The sequence below is a fragment of the Petaurus breviceps genome, unplaced genomic scaffold (genome assembly GCF_028583685.1).
Source record: "Petaurus breviceps papuanus isolate PSGF00001 unplaced genomic scaffold, PetGlider_PUasm1.0 175, whole genome shotgun sequence".
NCBI lineage: Eukaryota > Metazoa > Chordata > Mammalia > Diprotodontia > Petauridae > Petaurus > Petaurus breviceps.
In genome coordinates, this window is record NW_027185764.1 from 13,292,789 (window position 1) to 13,317,118 (window position 24,330).

The 24,330-nt window shown below is 42.2% G+C and overlaps 1 protein-coding gene across 3 annotated transcripts in view; it reads right to left on the reverse strand.

The window, feature by feature from the left end:
• Positions 1 to 3,769: 3,769 nt before the first annotated feature.
• AMZ1 (archaelysin family metallopeptidase 1) overlaps positions 3,770 to 24,330 on the reverse strand; it is a 50,182-nt gene continuing 29,621 nt past the window's right edge. For 2 of the 3 annotated variants that reach the window (XM_069084773.1, XM_069084772.1), the window contains 4 exons: positions 23,580 to 23,708; positions 22,529 to 22,689; positions 20,816 to 20,992; positions 3,770 to 4,927 (listed from right to left, as the gene is read on the reverse strand). In XM_069084773.1, coding sequence (XP_068940874.1) covers positions 4,358 to 4,927; positions 20,816 to 20,992; positions 22,529 to 22,689; positions 23,580 to 23,708 — 1,037 coding nt within the window. In that variant the 3' untranslated portion in view covers positions 3,770 to 4,357. Of the gene's footprint in view, positions 4,928 to 5,352; positions 6,085 to 20,815; positions 20,993 to 22,528; positions 22,690 to 23,579; positions 23,709 to 24,330 lie in introns of those variants that run through there. The other variant, XM_069084774.1, reaches the window with a different exon arrangement.

Here is a 24,330-nt window from a genome sequence, read left to right on the forward strand (position 1 = left end):
GAAGAATTAATTGAAAAATTGAATTGATTGAAATTAGAAGAATTAATTGAAAAAATTGAATGATTGAAATTGAATTGAAAATTTTTTTTACTTATGTAATATTTTAAAAAGAAAAGTTGTCTTGACTAGTTATATCAAGTTCCTAATTTTAATAGCTCTTTCCTAAATTACTTTGTATTTGCTTATTTATAAATAACAAATTTATATTATTTTATAAATTTATGAATCCATGTATTTATAAACATATAAGAATTTATAAATAATGTCATGTTTTCATTGATATTTGGCTGACCTGTTTTTATAGGTGTCATAAATTTGCTGTTTCCTTGACTTTTTTTTTTTGAAGCAGTAGAAGCAGATTCTATATGTGTAGGTGCCCCCATTTAGAATGAGACCATGGCTGCATCTAATCCCCTTCTGACTAACTGGTCTCTTTAACTATCAGTCAGTTTCTGGAGTAGCCAAAGTGATTGAAAGCCATTTTTGGAAAAACCTTTTTAGTCCTGAAACCAGGCAGTAAAATCCACTTTTTTGCCTCTTGCTATAACTTTAATATGGCAAGCGTATAAGGAAGGCTTTTGTTTCATCACAGCCACGTGTAAGCCTTCTCAAGAACAAGTTTGTGAGACAGCCACACTAAGTCCTCGTTTTCTGGCCTTCATGAGGATATAAATATTCTTTTGGGGGGGACCTCTCCCTCTTTAAATAAATAAACCAAATAAGCCTGAGCTCCTCAGGGTTTTATTTTTGTTGGCATCTTTGTCCCCAAACCCTGGCCACCCACCCAGTCTGCTCATTTCTGCCAAAAGGCCTTCTGAGTAATCTCATAAACCAAGTAGTACAGGGCTGAGAGAGAGGTATTACTTTAAAACCAGGTGGCTGCAGGTTTCCTTACTGCTTTTGAACTTTTTTATTCATTCAAAGGCTTCTTTGCCATCATGTTTCCTCCCCTGTCAGGGCTAGACCAATTTAGTCAAGAACTACAGTGTGTCTTTCATAGTATCATAGACTCAGAGTTGGAAGAGAAGGATCTTAAAGGTAACCTAGTCCAGCTCCTTCATTTTATCAGTGAAGAATGGAGGGTCTGAAGGACTGAAGGGAATTGTCTAAGGTCAGAAAGTGACAGCTGGAAAGAGAAGGCCAATTTCTCTGACTCCAAATCCTGAACTCTTCATTCACATTGTATGATGCTGTCATCCTGTGTTGGTGAAGATTGACACTTAGAAGCATATTTAAATGCTGAAGGCCACCCCCTTCCAATATCATCTGGTGTTTTTTTTTTTCCCATCTTGTCAACCTGGAGGATACCTCTTCCTTCTCAGTAGCAGATCAGAAGTGACCCTCTGCACAGTATGAGAGCATCTAGAGCCTGTGTTCTCTGTTTTGTTCTATGTCACCTGTCCTGTTCCTACCCTGATGAAGGCCCCAGTTAGGCAATTGCCAATTCAATTAAAATTCTGTGTATATGCCCGCCAAAGTGGCCAAGGAAATGCCTGTACTTTGAAAGTCTTAAGGACTTTTACTAGCCAATAATGTGAGAAAATTAGGTAGAGTGGTCTTTTTTAGTACAGAAATGAAAACAGGCTGCTAAATAATTCAATTTCATATAGTCCCTCTAGCTTCTTGGAAACCAGTCTGCAACTGATAATGAGTTTAGCTCCATTTTACGAGCATGAACCATGGATTTAGAATTGGAAGGGACCTCAAAGGTCACCATAATTCAAATCCCTCATGTGAAGATAAGCAAACAGGCCCAAAGAGGTTAAGGGACTTGGCCAAGGTCACACAGGTAATAAGGTCTAGCTCAGGCCTAGGCCTAAAAAACTTGGGAGAGATTTGTACAGTGTGAATTTAATAGCAAATCTACTGTCTTCTCCATGTTGACCGATTTTATCTTGTTATTTCAAGATCTTAGCTGTCAGCATGAGTAAAAGCAGGAATTGAGGCTGAGGAGGTTAGTGGGGATTGGTCTTGAGCCTTTGCTCCCAGAATGTTTCATTTTAAAAGCTTTACTCCCCAAGGGTTTCTGCCATCTTTTCTTAGTAAGCAACAAAGGCTGCTGCAAAGTGATCCCTTTTAAAATATATATCGATTATTGCTTCTTACTAGCCTCCAAATGTTTCTTCTTCATTTCTTCTCAAAACTACTGGAGATAAGGAGGGCAAAGGCACCTCTTAGGTACCAGTTGACTGAGTCACTTGTTTCCTATCTGAAAGCTATCCATCTCACTGATGGGGTAAAATAACTAGTAATGATCATACTTGATATCTTGCCCCTTGCCCCTAAAGGGCTGTCCCATGCCTTTTATTATTGTGATCTCTATTTAATCTAGGTACAGCCATCTATGAATCCATTATAGAAGAGATCTGGAGGAAATCAGAAAATAGGTAAGATTATGGAACTGATATCAGTAGGCTAGCCAGGCAGGAAACTTCTTGGATTCTTCTGTTCCAGCAACACTATTATATATAATATTGTCTTCTTTGCACAATATATCGCTCCTTGGTTCACACATTCTTCTTTATCTTCTCTTAATTCTTATTTGAAGAGCCCTCATTGTAAGACCTCTCAAACCTATAAAGGGGAATTTGAACATGTTCATGCTGTTTTGGAGTTCTAACATTGCTTCCCTGAATTTAGTCAGTGTTCATGTCCTGGTATTTTACCGGAGTAGGACTCACCTGCAAAGACAACTTTGTCTTACCCTTTCTGCTCATTCTGCATTGAGATTTCTTTATTCTGACTCTTACACATTGAGAGGCTTCAGATCCGGAGACTCAGTCCCTTACCCTTTTAGGCTACTGTATTACTAGGACCCAGAGTTCACTGTGGTCTCTTTCACCACCACTTTAATGCAGGTTACTACAGGCATCTGCCTCAAGAGGATAGGAAGGAAAGGGTCAAAGTCTCGCAGCACTTTTCAGACCTTTATGCTTGACATCATCCCTCCCCCCACAAAGTCTGTGAAGGAAGGAAAGAAAAGAAAGAGACAGGAAGGAAGGGAAAGAAGAAGGAACAAGGTTTACATTGGACACATTCTTACGTGATCGCCAATTTTTTTTTAACAAAAATGATAATTTTTGGTGAAAGTTACCCTGCCTGAGACCCACATGGATTTACATGGGGTGAACATTATTCCATACTTTTATTGATATAATTGCCATGAAGTCCTGATCATTAAGACTGGCTTTGTTTTACAGAGGGAGGCATCATAGATAAGGAAAAAATCCGAAGTTTCCCCTATTGTGGGAGTGGAGACACCTATTATCAGCCTTGGAATGCCAAGTGAATTTGCTACTAGAGGGAGTCAGTGTATTCCCTGTTACTCCCCTGCCAGAAATTCTATCAGCCTCTTGAGCTGCTAGATATAAATAACTAAAGAGACCCAGTAGGCACTAAAATCTCAGCCTGGAATGAGAGATTGACTGAACCACTTCCTTCCTTCAATTGCTGCAGGCAATCCCTCTGCTGGCAATGGGGAAGAGAGACCCATGTCCCATCCCCAGAGAGATTCCAGATTCCCAAAAGAAGGAGCCCCAGATGTGGAGAGCTGATATGGTTTCTCCTCAAAGTTAACATGGATGTTGACCCATTGTAGGTCAGCACCTTAGGAACTGAAAGATAGATGATAAGATCTGTCATTCCTGCTCCTCACCCAGATACCTTTGTTTAGGAAGCCACAAATATTTCAAGAAGCCTGGGACACAAGAACCCTCTTCATCTCTTGTGGCATCCAGTTACAACAATAACAACAACAGCAACAGTAATAACAATAATAATGGCATTTATATAGCACTTTAAGGTCTACAAGGCGCTTTACATGTTACCTCATTTGACCTCGGCTCAGCATCTGGAGCTCTAAGGATATCTGAGGTCTAGGGTTGGGGTTTGGGAAAGGGGGAGGAGGGGAAGAAAGGTGGGCAGACTTAAATTAGAAAGATCCGAAGCTTCCTAACTATTAGAACTGCCCCAAAGTGGAATGGGCTGCCTTGGGAAGTAACAGGTTTCCCCTCACTTGGAGTTTTTCAAGCAAAGGCTAATTGGGAATGGATGAAGGATTCTTAACATGAGTAGGAGTCGGATTTGATGGTCTCTGAGTTCCTTCTGATATTGATCTGTGATTCTGTAAAGGAAATGGTAGACACTAAATCTTATTCTGTAATCTAATATAAATAGGCATTTATGGGGAGGGATGGCCTCCCACTGATACATCCAAAGAGTCCTTGTTACTTTTCAATTCAATTTTGTGTGTAAATATAATGGAGCTCAAGAGGAAAAAGGAAAAGACAAATGGAAAAGAATTTTTTTTCTACCCTGAACAAAAAGGGTCAAGAAAGGTAGGCCTGGTATTGCTATGTTAATTGTCTTCCCACTTCCAACGACAAGGGGAGGTTTCAGCTTTGGACAGTTTTCTCGTGCTCAGCTTCCTCCTTAAAGAGGAGAATTTGTCCCCCAGAACTTTTCGCAGCCCTACACTGTCTCTGCTGAAAGCCAAGTCCTTTCTAGGGGCTGGGAGTTGCCCTGTGAACATCTCCCACCTTGCAAGGGCATCCACGGCCCCATCTACTTCAGCCAGCTCTTCCTCTGACACGTCCCTCTCCAGGGCAGAGATGCATGTTGCCAGCCAGAGTTCATGCCCTTTGATGATATCGGAAGAGCCAGAAAGGTCTCCTAGCTGCTGCTGACTGTCCAGGTCTGCCAGGGAGCACATTCCCTCCTCAGGCTCGAGCTCCTGCCCAATGGAGAAAGCATGACTGCATGTGTCTGGGGTAAGGGCTTCTGACAGGCTTGTGACTGCTTCAGAGTCATTCTCACAGCCCATTCCTGAGTCTGAGCTGAAAGGGAGGACATCCTCGGACACAGACAAGTCTCCTGACTCCTGACTGGGCCACGTCACAGCCACAGTTTGAATCCAAGCATAGAGTTTCTGTGAGGGGAGAAACCAAGATTTAATTCTCTATATTAATTCACTTAGACTTAGGAACTTTGATTAGTACAATGACCAACCACCACACCAGAGGACTGATAACAAAGCATCATACCCACATCCTGCCAGAGGAGTAACAGACTCAGGGGGCCGAATGCAACCTACATTTTTGGACACAGTTATTTTTGTTGTGAATTTGTTTTGCTTTGTTATGCATATTTATTATGAGTTCGGTTTTTCTTTTTTTTAAATAGGGAGAAAAAGAGAAATAGATTTTTGTTCATTGGGAAAAAGTTAATTTTAATTTTAAAAATTCACATAGATCTGGGCAAAGAACTAAGAAGACTGTTTCCTTCTGTGTACATCTCCATTATGACTGTAACCTTTTGTCTGGGCTCCCATGAACATCAGAGGGCAATAAGCCAAGCCCCAGATGGTGTCCATAGTAACTGCCAGAATGCCCAGGAGTAACCCTGATGACAAAGGACAAACTTGATAGAGCAAAGGTGGCTATAGAATACAGAAGGAGGCTGTGAATTTCCCAGACCACTTAGGACAAACACAAACCGGCAAAAAGCCTTGTGTATACCTACATCATTTCCTTTCCTGCATGACTCGGCCACTGTGAACGCCAAGAGTTCTTCCATTGTATTTCCCAAAAGTAGGCTGAGACTGGAACAGTTGAAACTCCCCTTCTCCCCACAGTTTCCCTCCCACCCACGCAAACACAGTCCCCTGAGGCTAGAGAAGTCATACTCCCTCCACCTCCCTCCTCTGAGAGTCCCTTTTGCTATTCCTCTGCAATGATTTATGCATACTGAGAGGAAAGGAGGAGACTGGAGAATCTCGAGCTGTCTGGGCAGAAAAGAAACAAGATCTCTCTAGCTCATGTCTTGTAAGCTTTGGCTGACCACTCTACAAATCTAGAGGCCAGGAAAACACATTGTCCGCCCCCTTACACACACACACACACACACACACACACACGCATACACACACACGCTTAATCAAGTTATTTAGTTTACAGTTTGGATGGTAGAATGTAAACTACTTGAGGGCAGGAACTGTTAAGTTTTTTAAAAATATAAAATTGTATCGCTACCTTTTGTTTTCACATCATTTATATATTCTGATGTATTTTGTACCCCCTCCATAACCTAATAACAAAGAGAAAAAAACAAGGAGTTGGAAGGCAGTGAGAAGGGAAAGGCACTCAGCAAAACCAACCAACACATCAAAAAAACACCTGTTACTAAATGGAATAAAGACTTTCATTTTTGGTATCCCCAGGCCCAGGGCCTCGCACATAATAGATGCTTGTAGAGTTCAATTAAATGGAATCTGTACAGTGAAACCCTTAATATCCTGAAGCATGGGGTTATGCTTGACTCCTGACTCCCTGGGGAGAGTCTCTCTCCATCACAGGTCCCTCTTCCTCTTCCAAGCAGGGATTTCTGTTCCCTCTGGAGTAGTGGCTTTGGGGTGTGGGGTATCCATTAGCCCTGGCTGCTGGTAGCTCTCCTAATCCCAGTCTTGTCACTCCACATCAGATCACTGTGTGATCATCCACAGTTATACCTGAAATGGAGGTGACTTGCTTATTTCCCCAAGGCCCCCTGCACGCTTCTTTAAGGGAGAAGTAGTTCATTTCAGCATGCACCTCAAATACACAGAAAGATGTCCTCTCAAGCTAGTTTCTCAACTCTGCTTCCTCCATGTATGTGGGCATAATAGCGTCTCAGGGTTCTTAGGAGTGCAGATAGGCCTGTGAGAACCACATGTGGTTCATTTGTAAATGGGCCCATGTAGCCTGAGCTTCACAGATCTGTGTGATACAGGACTTTTTGAAAATATTGAAGTCCATTCAAAAAATACTTTGAGTTGAAAATAATTTAAACACCAATAAATAAAAGTCTCATTTAAAAAAAATGAATGACATTTTAATTTCTTTAACTGTTGTTGTACTTGAAGCTTTAAATTTTTCTTACATATATTTTATATTCTTTGTTGTTGTTGGGTTTTTTTCACAAGGCAATTGGGGTTAAATGACTTCCCCAAGGTCACACAGCTAGTGTGTCAGTGTGTGCAGCTGGATTTGAACTCAGGTCCTCCTGACTGCAGGACTGGTTCTCTATTCACTGTGCCACCTAGCTGCCCCTATATTTTAAATTTTTTTTTTAAGCAATTGGGGTTAAGTAACTTGCTCAAGGTTACACAGCCAGTTATTTCTGGGTGTGGTGCTAAGTATCAGACCCCGGATTCGATCCCCAGGTCATCCCGACTTCTGGGGCCGGTGCTCTTACTCACTGTGCTGCCCCTATATTTTAAATTCTTAATCAAATTTTTCTTCACACTTGGGTAAGTCCTAAGCACCAGTTTGCAAATGGCCAATAACCTCATTTTTTTGTATTTAAATTTTAAAAATTATCACAAGTAGCTTAAGTGTAGTTAGTGTGCTGGTTTTCAATGTTCAGTCATTTCAGTCGTATCTGAACTGCGACCCCATTTGGAGTTTTCTTGGCAAAAATACTGGAGTGGTTTGCTATTTCCTTCTCCAGCTTATATTGCAGAGGAGGAAACCTCACTGAGGCAAGAGGGTCAAATGACTAACCCAGGGTCACACAACTAGTAAGTGTCTGAGGTCAGATTTGAACTCAAGAAGAGGAGTCTTCCTAGTTCCAAGCCCAGTGCTTTAGTGAACTATTTTTCAATCATTTGTCATGTTGGTAATCTGCTATGCTAACAGCAGAGGGCAGCATCACTACACGCAAGGTGAGGCATCAAAATTGCAGGCTACATCGTAGCCTACTTTCTCTTCTAAAACAAGTGCTGGCCATATCGAGTCTCGTTTTCCCTTCCTCTAGGTTTCTTGATCTTTCTCTGGGGTTATTCCTCTCTCTTTAAAACCACTTACAGAGGCCCAAACTTCAATAGTATTTGAGGCAAATACCCTGATTCAGTCGCTCCATAAACATTGGCTGCTATGGACGAGGTGCTATGCTAAGATCTGGGGATTCAGCTAGACAAGATTGTCCCTGCCAATCACGGAGATCACAGTTTAATGAAGGGGACAATATGCAAATGACAAATGTGTCCAAACAGGACAGATGTAAGATAAGTGGGAGATGACAGAGTGAAGGCACCAGAATTAAGGGGATTGGGAAAGCCTTCTCATAGAAGGCAGAGGACTTTTAAATGGGACTTGAAGAAGCCAGGGGACAAGAGATGAGGAGGTATGGAGGGAGGGGGCAGCCAGGGACATTTCCCAGATACAGATATAGGTTGTGTTGTCAGAGGAACAGCCAGGAGACCAGTATCACTGGATTGTCCAATACGCGGAGGCATAAGGTAGTAGAAAGGTAGAAAGGGGCCAGTTTAGGAAGGAATTTACAAGCCAAACGGACTTTCTGTTTGATTCTAGAGGTAACAGAGAGCCACCTGAGTTTACTGAATAAAGCAATGATATGATCAGACCTATACTGTAGGAAGATTAGTTTGACAGCTGGACTGCAGAGGGGGAGACCTGGGCTAGGGAGACCAAGCAACAGGCTATTGCAATAATCTAGGCATGAGGTAATGAGAGGTTGGACTAGCATGGCAGTAGTGTCTGAGAAGAGAAGGCAGTGCATTTGAGAAATGATTTAAAGAAAAGCTAAAATCAACAGGCCTTAGGAAAAGATTGGATGGGGGGGGGTGGGCAGAGAATGAAAGAGAGTGACACCCAGGCTAAAGGATGGTGGTACCCTCACAGTAAAAGGGAAGTCAAGAAGAGAAGAGGATTTGGGGGAAAAGAAGTTCACTTTTAGATATGATGAGTTTAAGATGTCTATGAAACGTCCAGTTCAAAATATCTAATAGGCAAGGGTAGCTAAATGGTGCAGTGGATAGGGCTCTGGCTATGGAGTCAGCAGGATGGGAGGTCAAACCCAGCCTCAGACACTTACTAGCTGTGTGACCCTGGGCAAGTCCCTTAACCTTGCCTAAAAAAAAAAAAAAAAGGGATATCTAATAGGCAGTTGGAGATGTAAGGCTTGAAGCCAGCAGAAAGATTCAGGATGGACAAGGTTTGAGAGTCATCTGCACAATGATGATCTTTAAAGCTGACTGACGGAACAGCCCTGTTAATCTTGGAGCTGAAAGGGTGAGGGGAATCCCTTCTAGGATCAATATGTTCTCCATTTCCCCAAGTATGTTTCTTTCAAGACTGAAGCAGGAAAGCAGCTAGGTGGCACAATGGATAAAACACCAGGCCTGGAGGCAGAAGGATCTGAGTTCAAATCTGACCTTAAAACCTACATAAATAGCTATTAATCTTATTATTACGTGTGCTGATTCAGAAAGCCAACCAGGTATTTTGTTGTTGTTTAGCTCTCTCAGTCCTATCTGACTTTTCATGACCCCATTTGGGCTTTTCTTGGCAAAGATCCAGGAATGGTTTGCCATTTCTTTCTCCAGCTCATTTGATAGATGAAGAAACTGAGTAAACAGGGTTAAGTGACTTGCCCAGGGTAATACAGCTAGTATACACTAAGGAATAGTATCTTGTAGTCCAGGGGTTCTTAATTTGGAATCCATGAACTTGTTTTTTTTTAATACGTTAATATTTGTATTTCAATATAAGTACCAAGTTTCCTTGGTAATCCTGAGCATTTTATTTTATGCATTTAAAAACATCCTGAAAAGAGGTCCATAGATTTCACCAGACTGCCAAAGGGTTCCATGATTACAAAAAAAAAAAAATTTAAACCCCTGCACTAGTCCCATTCCCTATTTTGCCAAAAAGAGAAACAAGTCCAAAGAAAGGAAAGGACTTGCCCACAGCCACGTAGCTAGTTATCAACAGAAACCAGGTCTCCTGATTCCCACTAAAGTGTTCTTTCTGTGACGCCCTTCCTCATCCTCCCAAAGCCCTCCTTTCGTCCATCCATCTTCACTGGCTGTCTCCCTCTACCTTTTCTCCCCCTCGTGACTCACCTCTTTGAGGAGGCCTCACTTACTGCATCCACAGGTGCTTCACTGCTTTTCCTCTCATTCTTTTAACTCTTTGCAGCCTGACTCTCGTCATTCAATCAAAACTGCTCTCCAAAATGACGAATGATCTCTCTCTCTTCTTTTGTGTATGTGGCTTTTTTCCATTTTATTTTCTTTTTATACTGAACTTAATACTATATAAAATGAGCATTTCCAGGTGTAACTTACAGCTCTTCTTTTTTTTTTACAACAATTTTTTTCCAGTGACTCCAAAAATAACTTAAACTTTTGTATTTTTAAAATTTTGAGTTCCCAATTCTCTCCCTCCCTCCTCTCTCATTGAGAAGGCAAGCAATTTGATATAGGTTATATATGTGTGCTTCTTTTTATTTTGTTTCTAATTTATAGAATAAAACAAGCATTTCCATAACTTGGTACAATTTTTAAAAAGATGATTGTTGAGGCATCTAGGTGGCACAATGAATAGAGCACTGGCCCTGGAGTCAGGAGAACCTGAGTTCAAATCCGGCCTCAGACACTTAACACAAAACTAGCCATGTGACCTTGGGCAAGCCACTTAACCCCAGTTGCCCTTCCTTTCCTCCTCCAAAAAGCGGAAAAAAAAAAAGATGATTGTGAAGGAAACTGCAAATCTACCATGTGTAATTTGCTATTCATGAACATAGACATCTTAAACTCAAGACGGCCCAAACTGAACTCTTTCTCTGTTCCCCCAAATCCTCCCTTCTTCCTAACTTCCCTCTTACTGTGGAGGTACCACCATCCAGTCACCCAGGCTTCCATCCTGGTGTCATTCTCTACTCCTGCCTCTCACCCCTTCCCCATATCCAATCTATGGCCAGGGCCTGTCGACTTTACCTCGTATCATCTCTCGTCTCCTCATTGCCTCATGCCTGAACTATTGCAGCCGCTGGTCCACTTCCCAGAAGACTCTCCCCACGGCAATCCTTTTCCCACTCAGCTGTCAAAGTGATCTTCCTAAAGTACATATCGTGCACATGACCTCATCATCCCCTTATTCCATAAACTCTGGTGGCTCCCTATTACTCTACGATCAAGCATGAAATCCCCGTTTGACTTGTAAATCCCCTCATAATCTGGCCCCTTTCTCCCTTTCCAGTTTTGTTCCACTGCCTGCTCGCCCCCACTTCTTCTGTGAGCCAATGCTGATCCCCTTGCTCTTCCTCACACAAGTAATTCCTCCCCTTAGGAGGCTGTCCCCAAGACCCTGAACACTCCCCCTCCTCATCTCTGCCTGCGAGCTGCCCTGGCTTCTTTCAAGTCTCAGCTTGTTACACCTTCTGCAAAGAGGTTTGGCCCAGTCCTCCTTAACTTAGTGCTAAAATCTGTTATTTACAGATAAGAAAATGAGGCAAACAGGATTGAATGACTTGCCCAGGGTCACAAAGCTAGTCAGTGTCAGAGGCTGGATTTGAACTCAAGTCTTAGTGGCTCAAGGTCCCAGTCTGAGACTCTAAGTCTCTAAATCTCAGCTTCTAACCTAGCTCTCCTGCTCCACAATAACTGCCAAGTTGGGTATTTGCCAAGTCCAGGCCAGGGTCTTTCATCTGAATTTAGTCCCACAGAGTGGGGAACCCAGTTGTCAAACACTGAGGGGCTTGGACCAGGAATATTCATTAATTTGCCAGTCTTGGGAGCTACAAGGAGGGAGGCCTGTGGAACATGTAGGGGCAGAGACATTTTCTTGCTGTAACTTATTCCAGTTTATCCTGTCTATATCTTGTTTGTACATAGTTGCTTGGGTGTTGTCTTTCCCATTAGACTGTGAGCTCCCTGAGGTCAGGAACAGTCCCTTGCCTCTTTGTATCCCCAGCTCTTAGCACAGTGCCAGGAGCATAGTAGTAAGCACCTAATAAAAGTTTATTGACACCCTGCTGCATCCTATGAAGTGAGGATGCTCTTGCCTCCCTGACTCCTGCTCCCCTTCCCCCAGTCCGTCTCCATTCTCCCCTTAAGAGGACAAGTTACACTGTGTACAGTAACAGCCACAGTGTTTGAGGACTGATTTTGATAGACTTAGCCCTTCTCAGCAATGCAAGGACCGAAAACAATTCCAAAGGACTTATGATGGAAAACACCATCCACATCCAGAGAAAGAACTATGGAGTGGGAATGCAGAACGAAGCAGACTATTTTCTTGTTTGTTTTATTTTGGGTTTTTTTCTTTCTCATGGTTTTTCCCATTCGTTATAATTCTTCTATGCAACATGACTAATGTGAAAATGTGTTTAATAGGAATGTATGTGTAGAGCCCTTATCAGACTGCAAGCTGGCTTGGGGAGGGAGGGGGAAGGGAGACAATCTAAGACTTACAGAAGTGAATATTGAAAGCTAAAAATAAATAATTTAATAAACTGGGGGAGGGAGGGCAGGTTGAGAGATCTTGCCAGGTAGGCAGTGAAAGACTCAAGTTCCAGAGATTTTCTATCAGACTGGAAGCCCCTTGAGGGCAAAAACTATATATGTTTTCTGTCTCCCCCATCAACTAAGCAGTAGTTCTGTACACAGTAGGCACTAATAAATGTTACAATATCACATTATAATCTGAGTTTCCCTGGTGAAAACAACCACTGCAGGCAATGAGACAAGAGGAAAGAAAAGAACCTTAGGGGCCAGTCTAGTGTTTTACAGATGAGGAAACTGAGAACCACACAGATAAGATCCCCAAATAAAAGTATAAATAGGACAGAGTGAGCAGAGTTGTCTGCCTGACCTTTCTTTTTGCCAGTGGTTGCAGACGAGAGGAAGCAAGATGAGAGCATTTCTTGGATGAGAGGTTGACCCTCATGAAATTCTCATAAAACTGCCTTTTAAACTTCCCAGTTTATACACAAGAATTTCTGGGGCTTGTCATCTCCCTAGGCTTCTGCAGTCAAGTCAGCTGGGGGCCCTGTTGGCAAAATGTTCTGTCTTAGTTATTCACTTTTATCTTCAAAATCTTCCACTGGCTCTATTCCCTCTGCTTCAAGGGCTGATCTCCCTGCTTTAAAACTCTGCCTTCAACCCCCTAACTTCCCCACTCACCTCCCCATCACCTGCCATGGAGCTTCGAATGTGGAGTCAGAGAATCTAGCTTCAAATTCTAGTTCTGCTCATTACTACCTGTGTGACCCTGGGCAAGTCACTTACCTTCTGTTTTCTCATCTGTAAATTGAAATGACTGGACTAAATGGCCTCTGAAGGGCCTCCCGCCATTCCCAGCTCTGAATCTATGATTTTATGACATCCCCAAGCTTACCCTCATAGCTTTTTCCTTTGTCAACAAACTTCTCAAAAAAGTATACTTCTTCCCTCCATGACTTCACCACTTATTCCTCCAACACCTACAATCTGGCCTCCCCTTCCTACCATAGGGTTGTTGTCCCAAAGGTCACAAGGGACTTCCTAAGTCCAATAGACCTCTTGCTTGGTCCTCATTATAATAATAACAGCTGGAATTTCTATAGCTGAAGGTTTTGGAAGAGCTTTACATATGTCATCTAATCTGGTTCTCCAAACAGTTCTGTGGGGTAGGCACTGGGAAACTGAGGCAGATGGAGGTTCAATGACTTGCCCAAGATCACGTGGCTAGTGCGTGTCTGAGACAGGATTAGAACTCATGTCTTCCTGACTCTAAGTCTAGCTCTCCATGCACACCACACAGCCTAGATGCCTCCTCATTTACCTCTAATGTGTTAGCAAGTTGACAGTCTTCTCCAGTTTGACTTCCATGATCCGAAACCATCCTGGCATTCCTCCTTCCTCTCTCCTTCACTGACGCCTTTTCTTCATAAATGTTGGCCGTTATCGGGTTCTATTCTCCATATTATTGGGACTCATGGAGGCTCCTTAATGAGGTCCAGAGGAGTTGACTTGAAAAACAGACTATCCCAGCAGTCCCTGAGCAAGGAAGTGGCTCTCCCCCTACAAGCTGCACAGGCCTCCCTCCTGTTGCTGTCCCAAGACTGGCAAATTAATGAATATTCCTGGTCCAAACCCCTCAGTGTTTAACAACTGGGTTCCCCACTCTGTGGGGCTAAATTTAGGTGAAAGACCCTGGCTTGGACTTGGCAAATACCCAGCTTGGTAGCTATGTGGTGTAGGAGAGCTAGGTTAGGAGCTGAGATTTAAAGACTTAGCCTCAGACTGGGACCCTGAGTCACTAAGACTTGAGTTCAAATACAGCCTCTGACACTGACTAGCTTTGTCACCCTGGGCAAGTCACTTAATCCTGTTTGCCTCAATTTCTTATCTATAAAATGAGTTGGAGAAGGAAATGGCAAACCACTCCAGTATCTTTGCCAAAAAAACCAAACAAACAAAAACCTATATGGGGACCTAAAGAGTCCCATCCAACTGAACAACAACATTAAAAGTGTTTTGCAGGCATTAAAGTGCCTGCATATTACTAAATTTTATAATATATATTAAATATATAAAGATATTTAATATATTTATATATAATAATATATTATATATTAAGTATAGTGATATATTACTACAATTATCTATTATTATTTCCTTAACACATCCATTGAGTAAATGTTTACTAACTACCTATTATGTTGCAGAGCACCGTGTTAGAGCCACAAAAATGAAACAGTCCCTGTCCTTCCCTGAATTACCTTGCATTCTAATGCTGCCTCCCCTCTTCAAACCTGCTCAAGAAAATGTTAGGAAAGGCCTTAATGGCACCCAAGCTGGGCTCTTGAGGGAGCTAGAGAGCCTATAAGGTGAGGAGGAGTTCATTCCGAACCTGTGGGACCACTTGTGCAATAAAAAGGAGAAGGAATTGGAAGGTCAGGTACAGGGAACAGCCAGATGGTCAGTTTGACTGGAACAGAGAATGTATGAAGGGCAATAATATGAAGTAGGACTAGAAAGGTAAGGGGAGAACCAGATTATAGGTAGCCTTCAATATCCACTTGATAAATTTATTTATATTTTATGTTAGAGGCAATAGGGAGCCACTGACAATTTTTTTTTAGCAAGGGGATGCTATGATTATGAGAAAATAATTGTCAAGCACTCAGAACAATGTCTGACTCACATAGCACAATAGAAATTTTAGTTGTTATGTTGGTGTCTTAGTAATAGCAGTTTGGCGGCTGTGTGGAAAATTGAATGAAGAGGGAGAAAAGGAGGCTTGTGACCAATGAGGAGATTGCAACAGTTCAGAGAAAAGGGCTGGGTGGGGCTGAATGACCTAGGGTCTGGGCTGTGTGAATGGGGGAAAGAGGACAGATACAGGAGATGTCATGGAGCTAAAACTGTCAAGGCTTGGCAACTGATCAAATATAGGGGTGGAGGGAGCAGGGAGAGTCAAGCATGACTCCAGAGTGCTGAGCCTGAGGGACTGGAAAGATACAGGCATGATTAGCTCATTTTATATACATAAGCACACACACATGTATTTACATATATACATACATATATACATGTGCATGTACATATACACATGTGTATATATGTACACATGTATATCTAAACACAGATGTATACGTGTGTGTGTGTGTAAAGATAAATGCACCATTAAGAGAGATGGAGAAATCTGGAGATGTAGCTTTAGGAGAAAATATGTCCCATTTCAGATGTCGATGCGCCATTCAGATAGAGATGTCCAACAGGCTATAGGCAACACGGGGCAGGATCTCAAAGAAAGATTGGGTCTGGATATGTAGATTTGGAGTTATAGGTGTAGAACTGCTGACTAAATCTGTGGAAACTGATGAGACCATAAGGAATATTCACTGGCATTTACATAGCACTTTAAAATTTGCAAAGCACTTTACATTTCTTCCTCACAACAACCCTGTGAAATAAGTGCTAGTATTATCCTCATTTTACAGGTAAGGAAACTGAGGCACAGAGAGGTTAAGTGACCCTTACCGGGGTCACACAGTCTCTGAGGCAGCATCTGAACTCGGGTCTTCCTGATTCTAACATTCTATCCCACATTCGTCCACTGAGCCACCTAGCTGAGAGAAGAGGGTTCCAGACAGAGCGTTGGGGAATGCCACACTTAATGGGTGGCAGGAAGAAAATGAAAGAAATGAGGAGAAAGAAGAGTCACATAGGAGGAAAATCAGGAGAGAGAAATGTCACAAAACCCAAGGGAGGAGAGAAGCCAGGAGTGGTGGGCAGCAGTATCAAAGCTGCTACGGAGATGTCAAGCAAGGAAGAGGAATAAGAAAAGGTCATCAGATTTAGAAGTGAAAAGATTGCTGGCTCCAGAGGAGATGAGAAAATGTGCTTCCTGGTCTTCTTTGCAGAGGAGGGAAGATGGAGAAATATGGCTGTGCTACATGCCAGATCCTGTCAGACTCATGTGCTGGTTAGCCTTCCTGAACTGCTTTTTATTCCTTTTTTTATTATTGTTACAAAGGATTACTCAATGGGTAAGGAAGGGAAAAGAGATGCAGTCAGATATGAAAGTGATATAAAAACAAAAGATATCAATAAAAATGTTTGCGAGATCATTGGTAAACATGAAGAGTGCATTTTCAGTCAAGTGGTAAGGATGGAAACCAGAATGCAAGGGACTGAGCAATGTTGTTATTGTCAGGAAGCGGACAAATAGAAGGGGTATATGGAACCGTCTAGGAGTCTGGATTTGAAAGGGAGAAGAGATACAGGATCAGGGACAGTAGAATCAAGTGATAGTTTTATAGGAACGGAGGCAGCCTGGGTTTGTGCATAGACACCCTTCCCCACTGCCATTGTGGGCAAACTTCCTGGTGCAGTGAAGGTTCAGACTTGTGATGCTCTGCCCCTCAGTTAGCAGCTGGGCTCACAATGGGTCGGGATAAATATTCTCCCCCAGGGGAATCATCTACTTCTACTGAGGTTTCAGTCCCTCATTTTCAACTACTTCCTAGCATTTCCTCATCTATAAAACAGGAATAATAATTCTTAGTCTAGTTACCTCAAAGAACACTCATGAAGATGGCACTTTGTAAGTTATAAAGCACTATATAAATATGAAATGCTGGAATTTTTGTTATTTTTACTTTCTTCATTGGTGTTGTTCAGTCACGTCTAACTCTTCACGACCCCATTTGGGGTTTTCTTTCTTTTTTTTTTTAGGTTTTCTTTGAAGGGGAAAGGCAAGGCAATCGGGGTTCAGTGACTTGCCCAAGGTCACACAGCTAGTTTAGTGTCAAGTGTCTCAGACTGGATTTGAACTCAGGCCCTCCTGATTCCAAGGTGCTCTATTCACTGCTTCACCTAGCTGCCCCTTGACAGAAATACTAGAGTGGTTTGCTATTTCCTTCTTCAGTTCATTTTACATTTGGGGAAACTGAGGCAAAAAGGGTTAAATGACTTTCCCAGGGTCACACAGCTAGTAAGTGTCTGAGGCCAGAATTGAACTCAGGAAGAAGAATCTTCCTGACTTCAGGCCCAGCATTCTATCCACTGCACCACCTAGTTGCCCTATTTATTTTCTTTCCATACTCAAATCTATTCTGCATACTATTACCAGATCAGTCATACTAAGGAAGGGATTTTTAACTTAGGGTCCATGAATTTGGTTTTGAAATATTGTAACTAAATTTCAATATAATTATGTTTTCATTTGTAACTAGGTATTTTATGCTTTTAATAATATTCTTCTGAAAATTGGCTCAAATAGGGAATAACATATATACTCAGTCGGATACAGAAATCTATATTACCCTACAGGAAAGTAGGAGGGGAAAGGGATAAGAGAATGGAGGTGATGGAGGGGGAATCAGAAGCAAAGCACTTTTGAGGAGGGCAGGGTGAAGGGAGAGAGAAGATAGAATACATGGGAGAGGAGGGGAGAGGATGGAGAGAGAGACAGTTAACAAGAGTAACTATAAAAAAATTTTTGAAGCAAGTTTCTCTGATAAAGGCTTCATTTCTCAAACATGTAGAGAACTGAGTCACATTTATAAAAATAAGTCATTTCCCAACTAATAAATTATCAAAAGATATGATCAGTTTTCAGGTATATAGCTATAGCCATATGAAAAAAATACTCTAGCTCACCATTGATTGGAGAAATGCAATTCTGAGACTACCTCACACCTATTAGATTGGCTAATAGAACAGAAAATGACAAATATTGGAGGGGTTGTGGGAAAAAAGAGACATTAATGCATTGTTGGTGGAATTGTGAGCTGATTCAGCCATTCTGTACAGCAATTTGGAACTATGCCCAAAGAGCCACAAAAGCAAGCATACCCTTTGACTTAGCAATACCACTACTAGGTATGTATCCCAAAAGAGGTTTTTCAAAAGGAAAAGAACTTATAATTACAAAAAAAAATTTATAGCATCTCATTTCTGGGAGCAAAGAATTACAAATTGAGGCGATGCCTGTCAATTGGGGAATGGTTGAACAAATTGTGGTATGTAATTATGATGGAATACTATTGTACTATAAGAAGGGATGAGCAAAATGCTCTCAGAAAAACCTGGAAAGACTTGCATGGACTGACACAAAGTGAAATGTACTGTGTACAAAGTAACGGCAGTATTGTAAGACAATCAGCCATGAATGACTTAGCTGTTCTTAGAAATACAATGATCCATGACAACTCTGAAGGACTTGTGATGACTGATGGCATCTGTATACAGATCGAAGAATACTTTTTATTTTACTTTCTTTATTTTTCTTGAGGTTTTTGTCTATTTTCTTTCACAACGTGACTACTATGGATATGTTTTATATGATCACCTGTGTATAACCCATATTGAGCTACTTGCCTTCTCAGTAGGGTGATGGGGGTGGGGAAGCAACAAGGGAGAGAATTTGGAACTCGTTTTATAAATGAATGCCAAACAATGTTTTTATGTGTACCTGGGGGAAAATTAATTAATTTTTTAAAAAATTATATTCTTCTGAAAAGGGGTCCATAGGCCTCACCAGACTGCCCAAAGGATCTATGACACAAAAATGGTTAAGAACTCCTGATCCTAAAGCATCCCTTAATAGTGTTTGTACCCTGCTTAAAAGGCTTCCACGGCATCTTTATTTACACATGTCAGACTAACCACAAACTCTTTAAGACTGACAATGAAGGATTTCTACCACTCTGGCCCTAGCCTCACTTTCCTACCTCAGCATGTGTCATTACCAGACATTCACCATCTTTCAGACAAACTGGGCTACCGGCCATTGCCCAGATCTATCTTCTTCCCCACCTACGGACATTGTTCTCTACTCTTACTTTCTCACGATGCCCACCTATCAAAATCCTACCCAGCTTTCAAGATTCAGCACAGGTCACCCCCTCCACAAGGCTTTCCCTGATCACATCTGATAGAAATACCTCCATTCTCTGAACAACTCAGCCTGGTCTTGGAAGTATCCTCATCTGAAAGCATTTATCATATCCAGGTAAGGAATGAAGTACATGAAATGTGTAGAGTGTTTTGAGCCCTTTCTGAAGAAATAAATTGGTGTTATTCTTGCTGAAGATTATCTCCATGGGAATGTCTTCCCACTTGACCTAGTGTTTGGGAATGAGCTGGTCTATCAAGTGAAATCATAAAAATTGCATCAGATCAATTTGTTCAACTCCCCTGGGAATGCCAAGTGGCACTGACAGCTCTGAGGTGGGGTTCAGAATTCTATTTACTCCCACCTTTGGCACAGGAGGGTTCCTTGAGGGTTAATGATCCCATCACTTTGACAAATAGGTTCTGAAGGTACTGCTGAGGTGCCAGGTTACAGAGGAACACTGATGCCACCCCAAGATAGGATGGTCATGAGTGTCCCAGAAAATTACACTGGCCAGCACAAGAATACTCTGACCCTGTGATGTCATCCCTCCAGACAGAGGACTCACTAGCAGCTCATCTTGTCAGAGAGCTCTCTAGCCTTTGTCCCGGGGGACAAGCCTCTAGACATCCTGGCTGGGCTGAGCAGACAAATCTCCAGCTCAGAACTGCCATCCAATCCCAGGTCAGGAGGCTAACTCTTTGGAATTGCATGTATGTGTATGCACATCTTCCACTTACCCAGTTTGTGAATTATCTAATGATGCTCCTCATTTTCCTTTCTGCTAACCATCTCATATATGGGCATTTCCCTTTCCTCAGAAAGTGGACAGGGCTTGGAAGGGAAACCTGAACCTCCAACGCATCCGTTTTGATTTCTGGCAGTAGCCTGGTATAAAGCAAGGTAGGCAGCCCTTTTGGCTAGAATGGGAGTTGTGGGATGATCTGGGGATTGCTGGCTTTCCTCCTATTCTCAGACATAATTGCCCCTGCACCCTTGCAGTGGCTTGGAGGGCCCTCCCTCAGAACCTCAGTCTCCCAGAATCCCTATTTTCCTTCCAGGCTCAACTCAAATGCCACGTCCTATGGGAAGTATTATCCCCCTACAGTTAGTGTCTTCTCCCACAAATCACCTTTTAGCTAATAGCAGTTTACACTGAATGCTATATGCTTAGCTAGGTGATGTAATGGCTGCAGTGCTGGGCCTAGAGTCAGGAAGACCTGAGTTCAAATATGCCCTCAGACATTGACGGATTGTATGACCCTGGGCAAGTCACTTAACCTGTTTGCCTTCATCCACTGGAGCAGGAAATGACCAACCACTCCAGTATCTTTGCCAAGGAAAACCCACGGACAGGGCCTGGTGTGCCATGACCCACGGGGCTCACAAAGAGTTGGACCCAACTGAACAACAACACAAATATAATAATAATGATTGTATGTCTATGTCATGTAAGACACATGTTCTAAGTTACAGGATAGTGAACCCATGTTCACCTGTGATCTATGTGGGGGTGGGCACAGATGCTCAGTGTCACCCAAGTGTCTTCTTAGAGTGAGTGGTGTATGCATGGACCTGTTCCCCTTTTTCCTTGATACCTCTTTTATTTTCATCTCCTCATGGGTACCAAGAGTGGCATCACTCACCTTGTATCGCTCAATGAGCTTGAATCCAGTGAAATACTGCAGCTTCCGAAGGCAGATCGGACAAAGCTCCAGGGGCCGGAGGAGAGCCTCATCCAAACTCAGGGCACCCTGCATGATACAGCTCAGCCAGCGGCAGTTTCCCAAGCCGATCAGGTGGCAGATCTCATGACATGTGACCTATTAGGAAAATAAAATTGTCCTTGACCAAGTTGAGGAGGAAAAACTCAACCATAATCATCCATGTTCACATATTTCCTACTTTTTCTACACCTCAGTCATTTGGCTTGGGATTTTTCCACTCCAAAATGGAAGCAATCTACCCCTCTTGAGGAGAGAGGCCCAACTATCCTGTCTTTCCTTCCATTAAAATAAACGTTTTTGAGGACCTCTTTTCAGTGATATGCCTGTCAGTATTTTATATGAATTAGAAACATTGGTGTGCTGTTAAATGTTTAACAACCAACTTTCTGAAAACACAGGTCACACTTTTAAATTTAATCTACAATATTAGCATATTATTCATAACTTTCTTAATTCTAGTCAATCAACCAAGCAAAAATGAAACTGTGATATGTAGTGTTTGTCAATTTCTAAAGTGTAAATATTCCCACTGAAAATATAACAATCAGCCATTGGTTTGAGATGGCTCCAGCATCCCCCTGATTAGAAAAATGTCTATATATATATATATATATATATATATATATATAGGGTATGCCAGGTGACATTAACAATCTCTTATTCACTGCAGCATCTGAAGTTAATTCCTGGAGTAGACAATGAGCCTCATTCATTCATCTATTTCATTGAGCAAAAAATGTATTAAGTCTTGCCACATACAATGCTTGGTTATCAAAAGCCATGATTGTGGGCCATGATGCCCTGCACCAGCCCTTAGAGGCTGTCCCCAAGTCTGGACTGGCTGCTGGATTAAGTCCAAGAGAAATCCTTGAATAGACTCCAAGGAGAGAGAGGGACTCATTGGAGACTCCTAGTTCTGTCTTGTTTTGTTTGATATGGACTGGTTTGGGTTGCTGGGGGTTTTGTTGTTGGGTTGTTTGTTTTTTTTTGGGGGGGGGCAGTTAGGGAGAGATTCCAGCTTGATTTACTGAGAGTTAAGGAAGCTATTTAATTCCATATGACTGAAGAACACCCTGAGCCAGTTGGATTCCTCAAAGACTCTCCTAGACTCATTTATATTCTATGTATAGACTACATCTTCCCCTAAAATGGTTTCTCAGACCTCTGTAATCACAGTTTAAAATTTATCCACATCCTATTACATAGGTGAGATGTCCCTTCAGCCAATATAGCACTCCCTGCTAATTAGGGAACTATTTCTTTTTTGCTCTTTATTTTGGAGGAGAGTAGACCTGTGATTTCATCAGTGTAAGGAACTCCCAGGGGATGAGCTTCCTCTACCAATTCAAATTGTCACCTTCTCTACCCAGAGCACTGAGAAATGAAGATAGTCCCCGTGCCATATAGCCAGTAGGGTCAGAGAGAAGCCTTGAACTCGGGTCTTCCATCCTCCAAGAACACCTCTTTGTTCATGATGGCACACTGCCTTTCAAGACCTACTTCTCAGGAAATGTGTGAAGTCAGACATCTGAAATAGCTCTGAAGCTTCAGTTTGGCCCCAAGTGATAGAAGCCATAAGAATAACAAGACCTGTTTTCTAAGACTGGGAAACACCTGTCCTGATACACATACCTTGCAGCATTGGACCATCTCCAGAATGCTGAAGAATAATGTCCTATTTCTGTCCCTCAGGGTTATCTCAGGTACCTTCTGGGTGATCTCTGGCATCTCCTCAGCCCCTGGAGCCTGGCAGAAGTCAGATGAAAACCTGGCAAAGCTGCATACTCCTACTTCTGAATAAAGGAGACAAGACCATATAGTGAATGTCTTGCTTTAGGGTTAAGACTGGGCCTGGGGAAGTCAAGAGAGCCTAGGTAACCAGGAAGGATCTTACCCCCCCACTGCCTGAAGGGCCACCTCAGCTCTCCCTGAAAGGGATAAAACTGGTCTTGGGAATCCCTCACTCATATTCTGTCCACTTTATCAATGTGGCATTCACTGGGCAAAGAGTCAGAATCCTTCACCTTGTGACCTTCTTCCCTAGCTGTTTGAAAAAGAGTCTTTTCCCCCCAGAAAGTGACTTTTCCCAGAATTTTGTGTTGCCAGTAACAGAAACCATTTTCATTCATTTCATTACCTATATAATCTCTTTAGAAAAACCAGACAATTGATTTTTTTTTATGGAAAAAGTATATAGGATCATACATTTAAAGCTAGACCATCAAACACAACTCCTGCATTTTACAGAGGAGGAAACTGAGGCTAATCAAAGTTCAGTGATTTGGCCAGGATCACACAGGTAGGGAGTGTCTGAGGCAGATTTGAATTCAGGTCTCCTTGACCCTAAACCCAAAACTCTAACCTAGCGGTATTTACAAGTCCATGTCTCCAGGACTTCCTTTTCCTCCTTCTTCCCTGATCACGATTAATTAACTGAAGGCATTTTTTTTCCTATATGCTTCCTACTTCTATCCCTATAAAAAAAAGCCATCAGACCTGAACTCTTAGGACATCTATAGGATGCCTTCTATTTTATGTTCTCTCAGATAAGTGCTCACCTTGAAGAGCACAAGGTTTCCATCACCAACACCCAGGAAATGTCTTTGCCTAGATTGGTCTTCGAATGGAAAGGCTCCACCCAAATTTCCCTCGTGGACAGAAGGCATTAGGAGCCAGATCTCACCTTGTCCTGGAAGGGATTTGCCAAAAGTGAAGCTCCAGGTTTCACAGGGGTACAGGTCCATGAGTGTGAGGCCCAGCACACACAGGGCGTCCATAGGCTTATTGTTTTTCAGGAAGGTCAAAATGCTGTCTGGTGATGAAATACAAAAGGCAATGGGTTCTTACAGTGGAAACCAGACAAGGTTTTAGATGACAGACCTAGGTTGGTAAGTCTAAATGTTATACCATGGTATGATCTTGGATTAAGTCACTTTACTCTTTTAGGTTTCCCTGGGCACCATGTTTGGGCTGCCATATTTTAGTCCCTGGTCTCTCCCTTCCCTTCACAACATAGGCAGCTTCTCCTCCTCTAGGTCTGGCAGAATGCTGCCCCTGCAATCCCTGCTCAGCTAGGGCACCCTCAGTTCTTCTCTCTATCTGACCTAAATTGGACCTTTTCTTTCATCACATGTAAGAGGTTGGAATTTTTAAAGAGAATTTACAATTAGCATTTGAGTACAAGCAGGAAACAACAAAACATGGACTCAGATACTCTGAATCATCTGGGTTCTAATTCACACCAACCTGAAACCTAGCGGAACAGGCACAGCATCTGTTTCTGAGTGAATTATCCAGCCTTCCTAATTGATTCAGAGACTTACGTACTTGAAGTGATCCAGATTGAAATTAACGGAACTAGAACAATCTCTATGTTGCCCACAAGAATAACACAAGAGGAAAGAACTCTTGAGAGACCTCAGAACTGCTTTCAC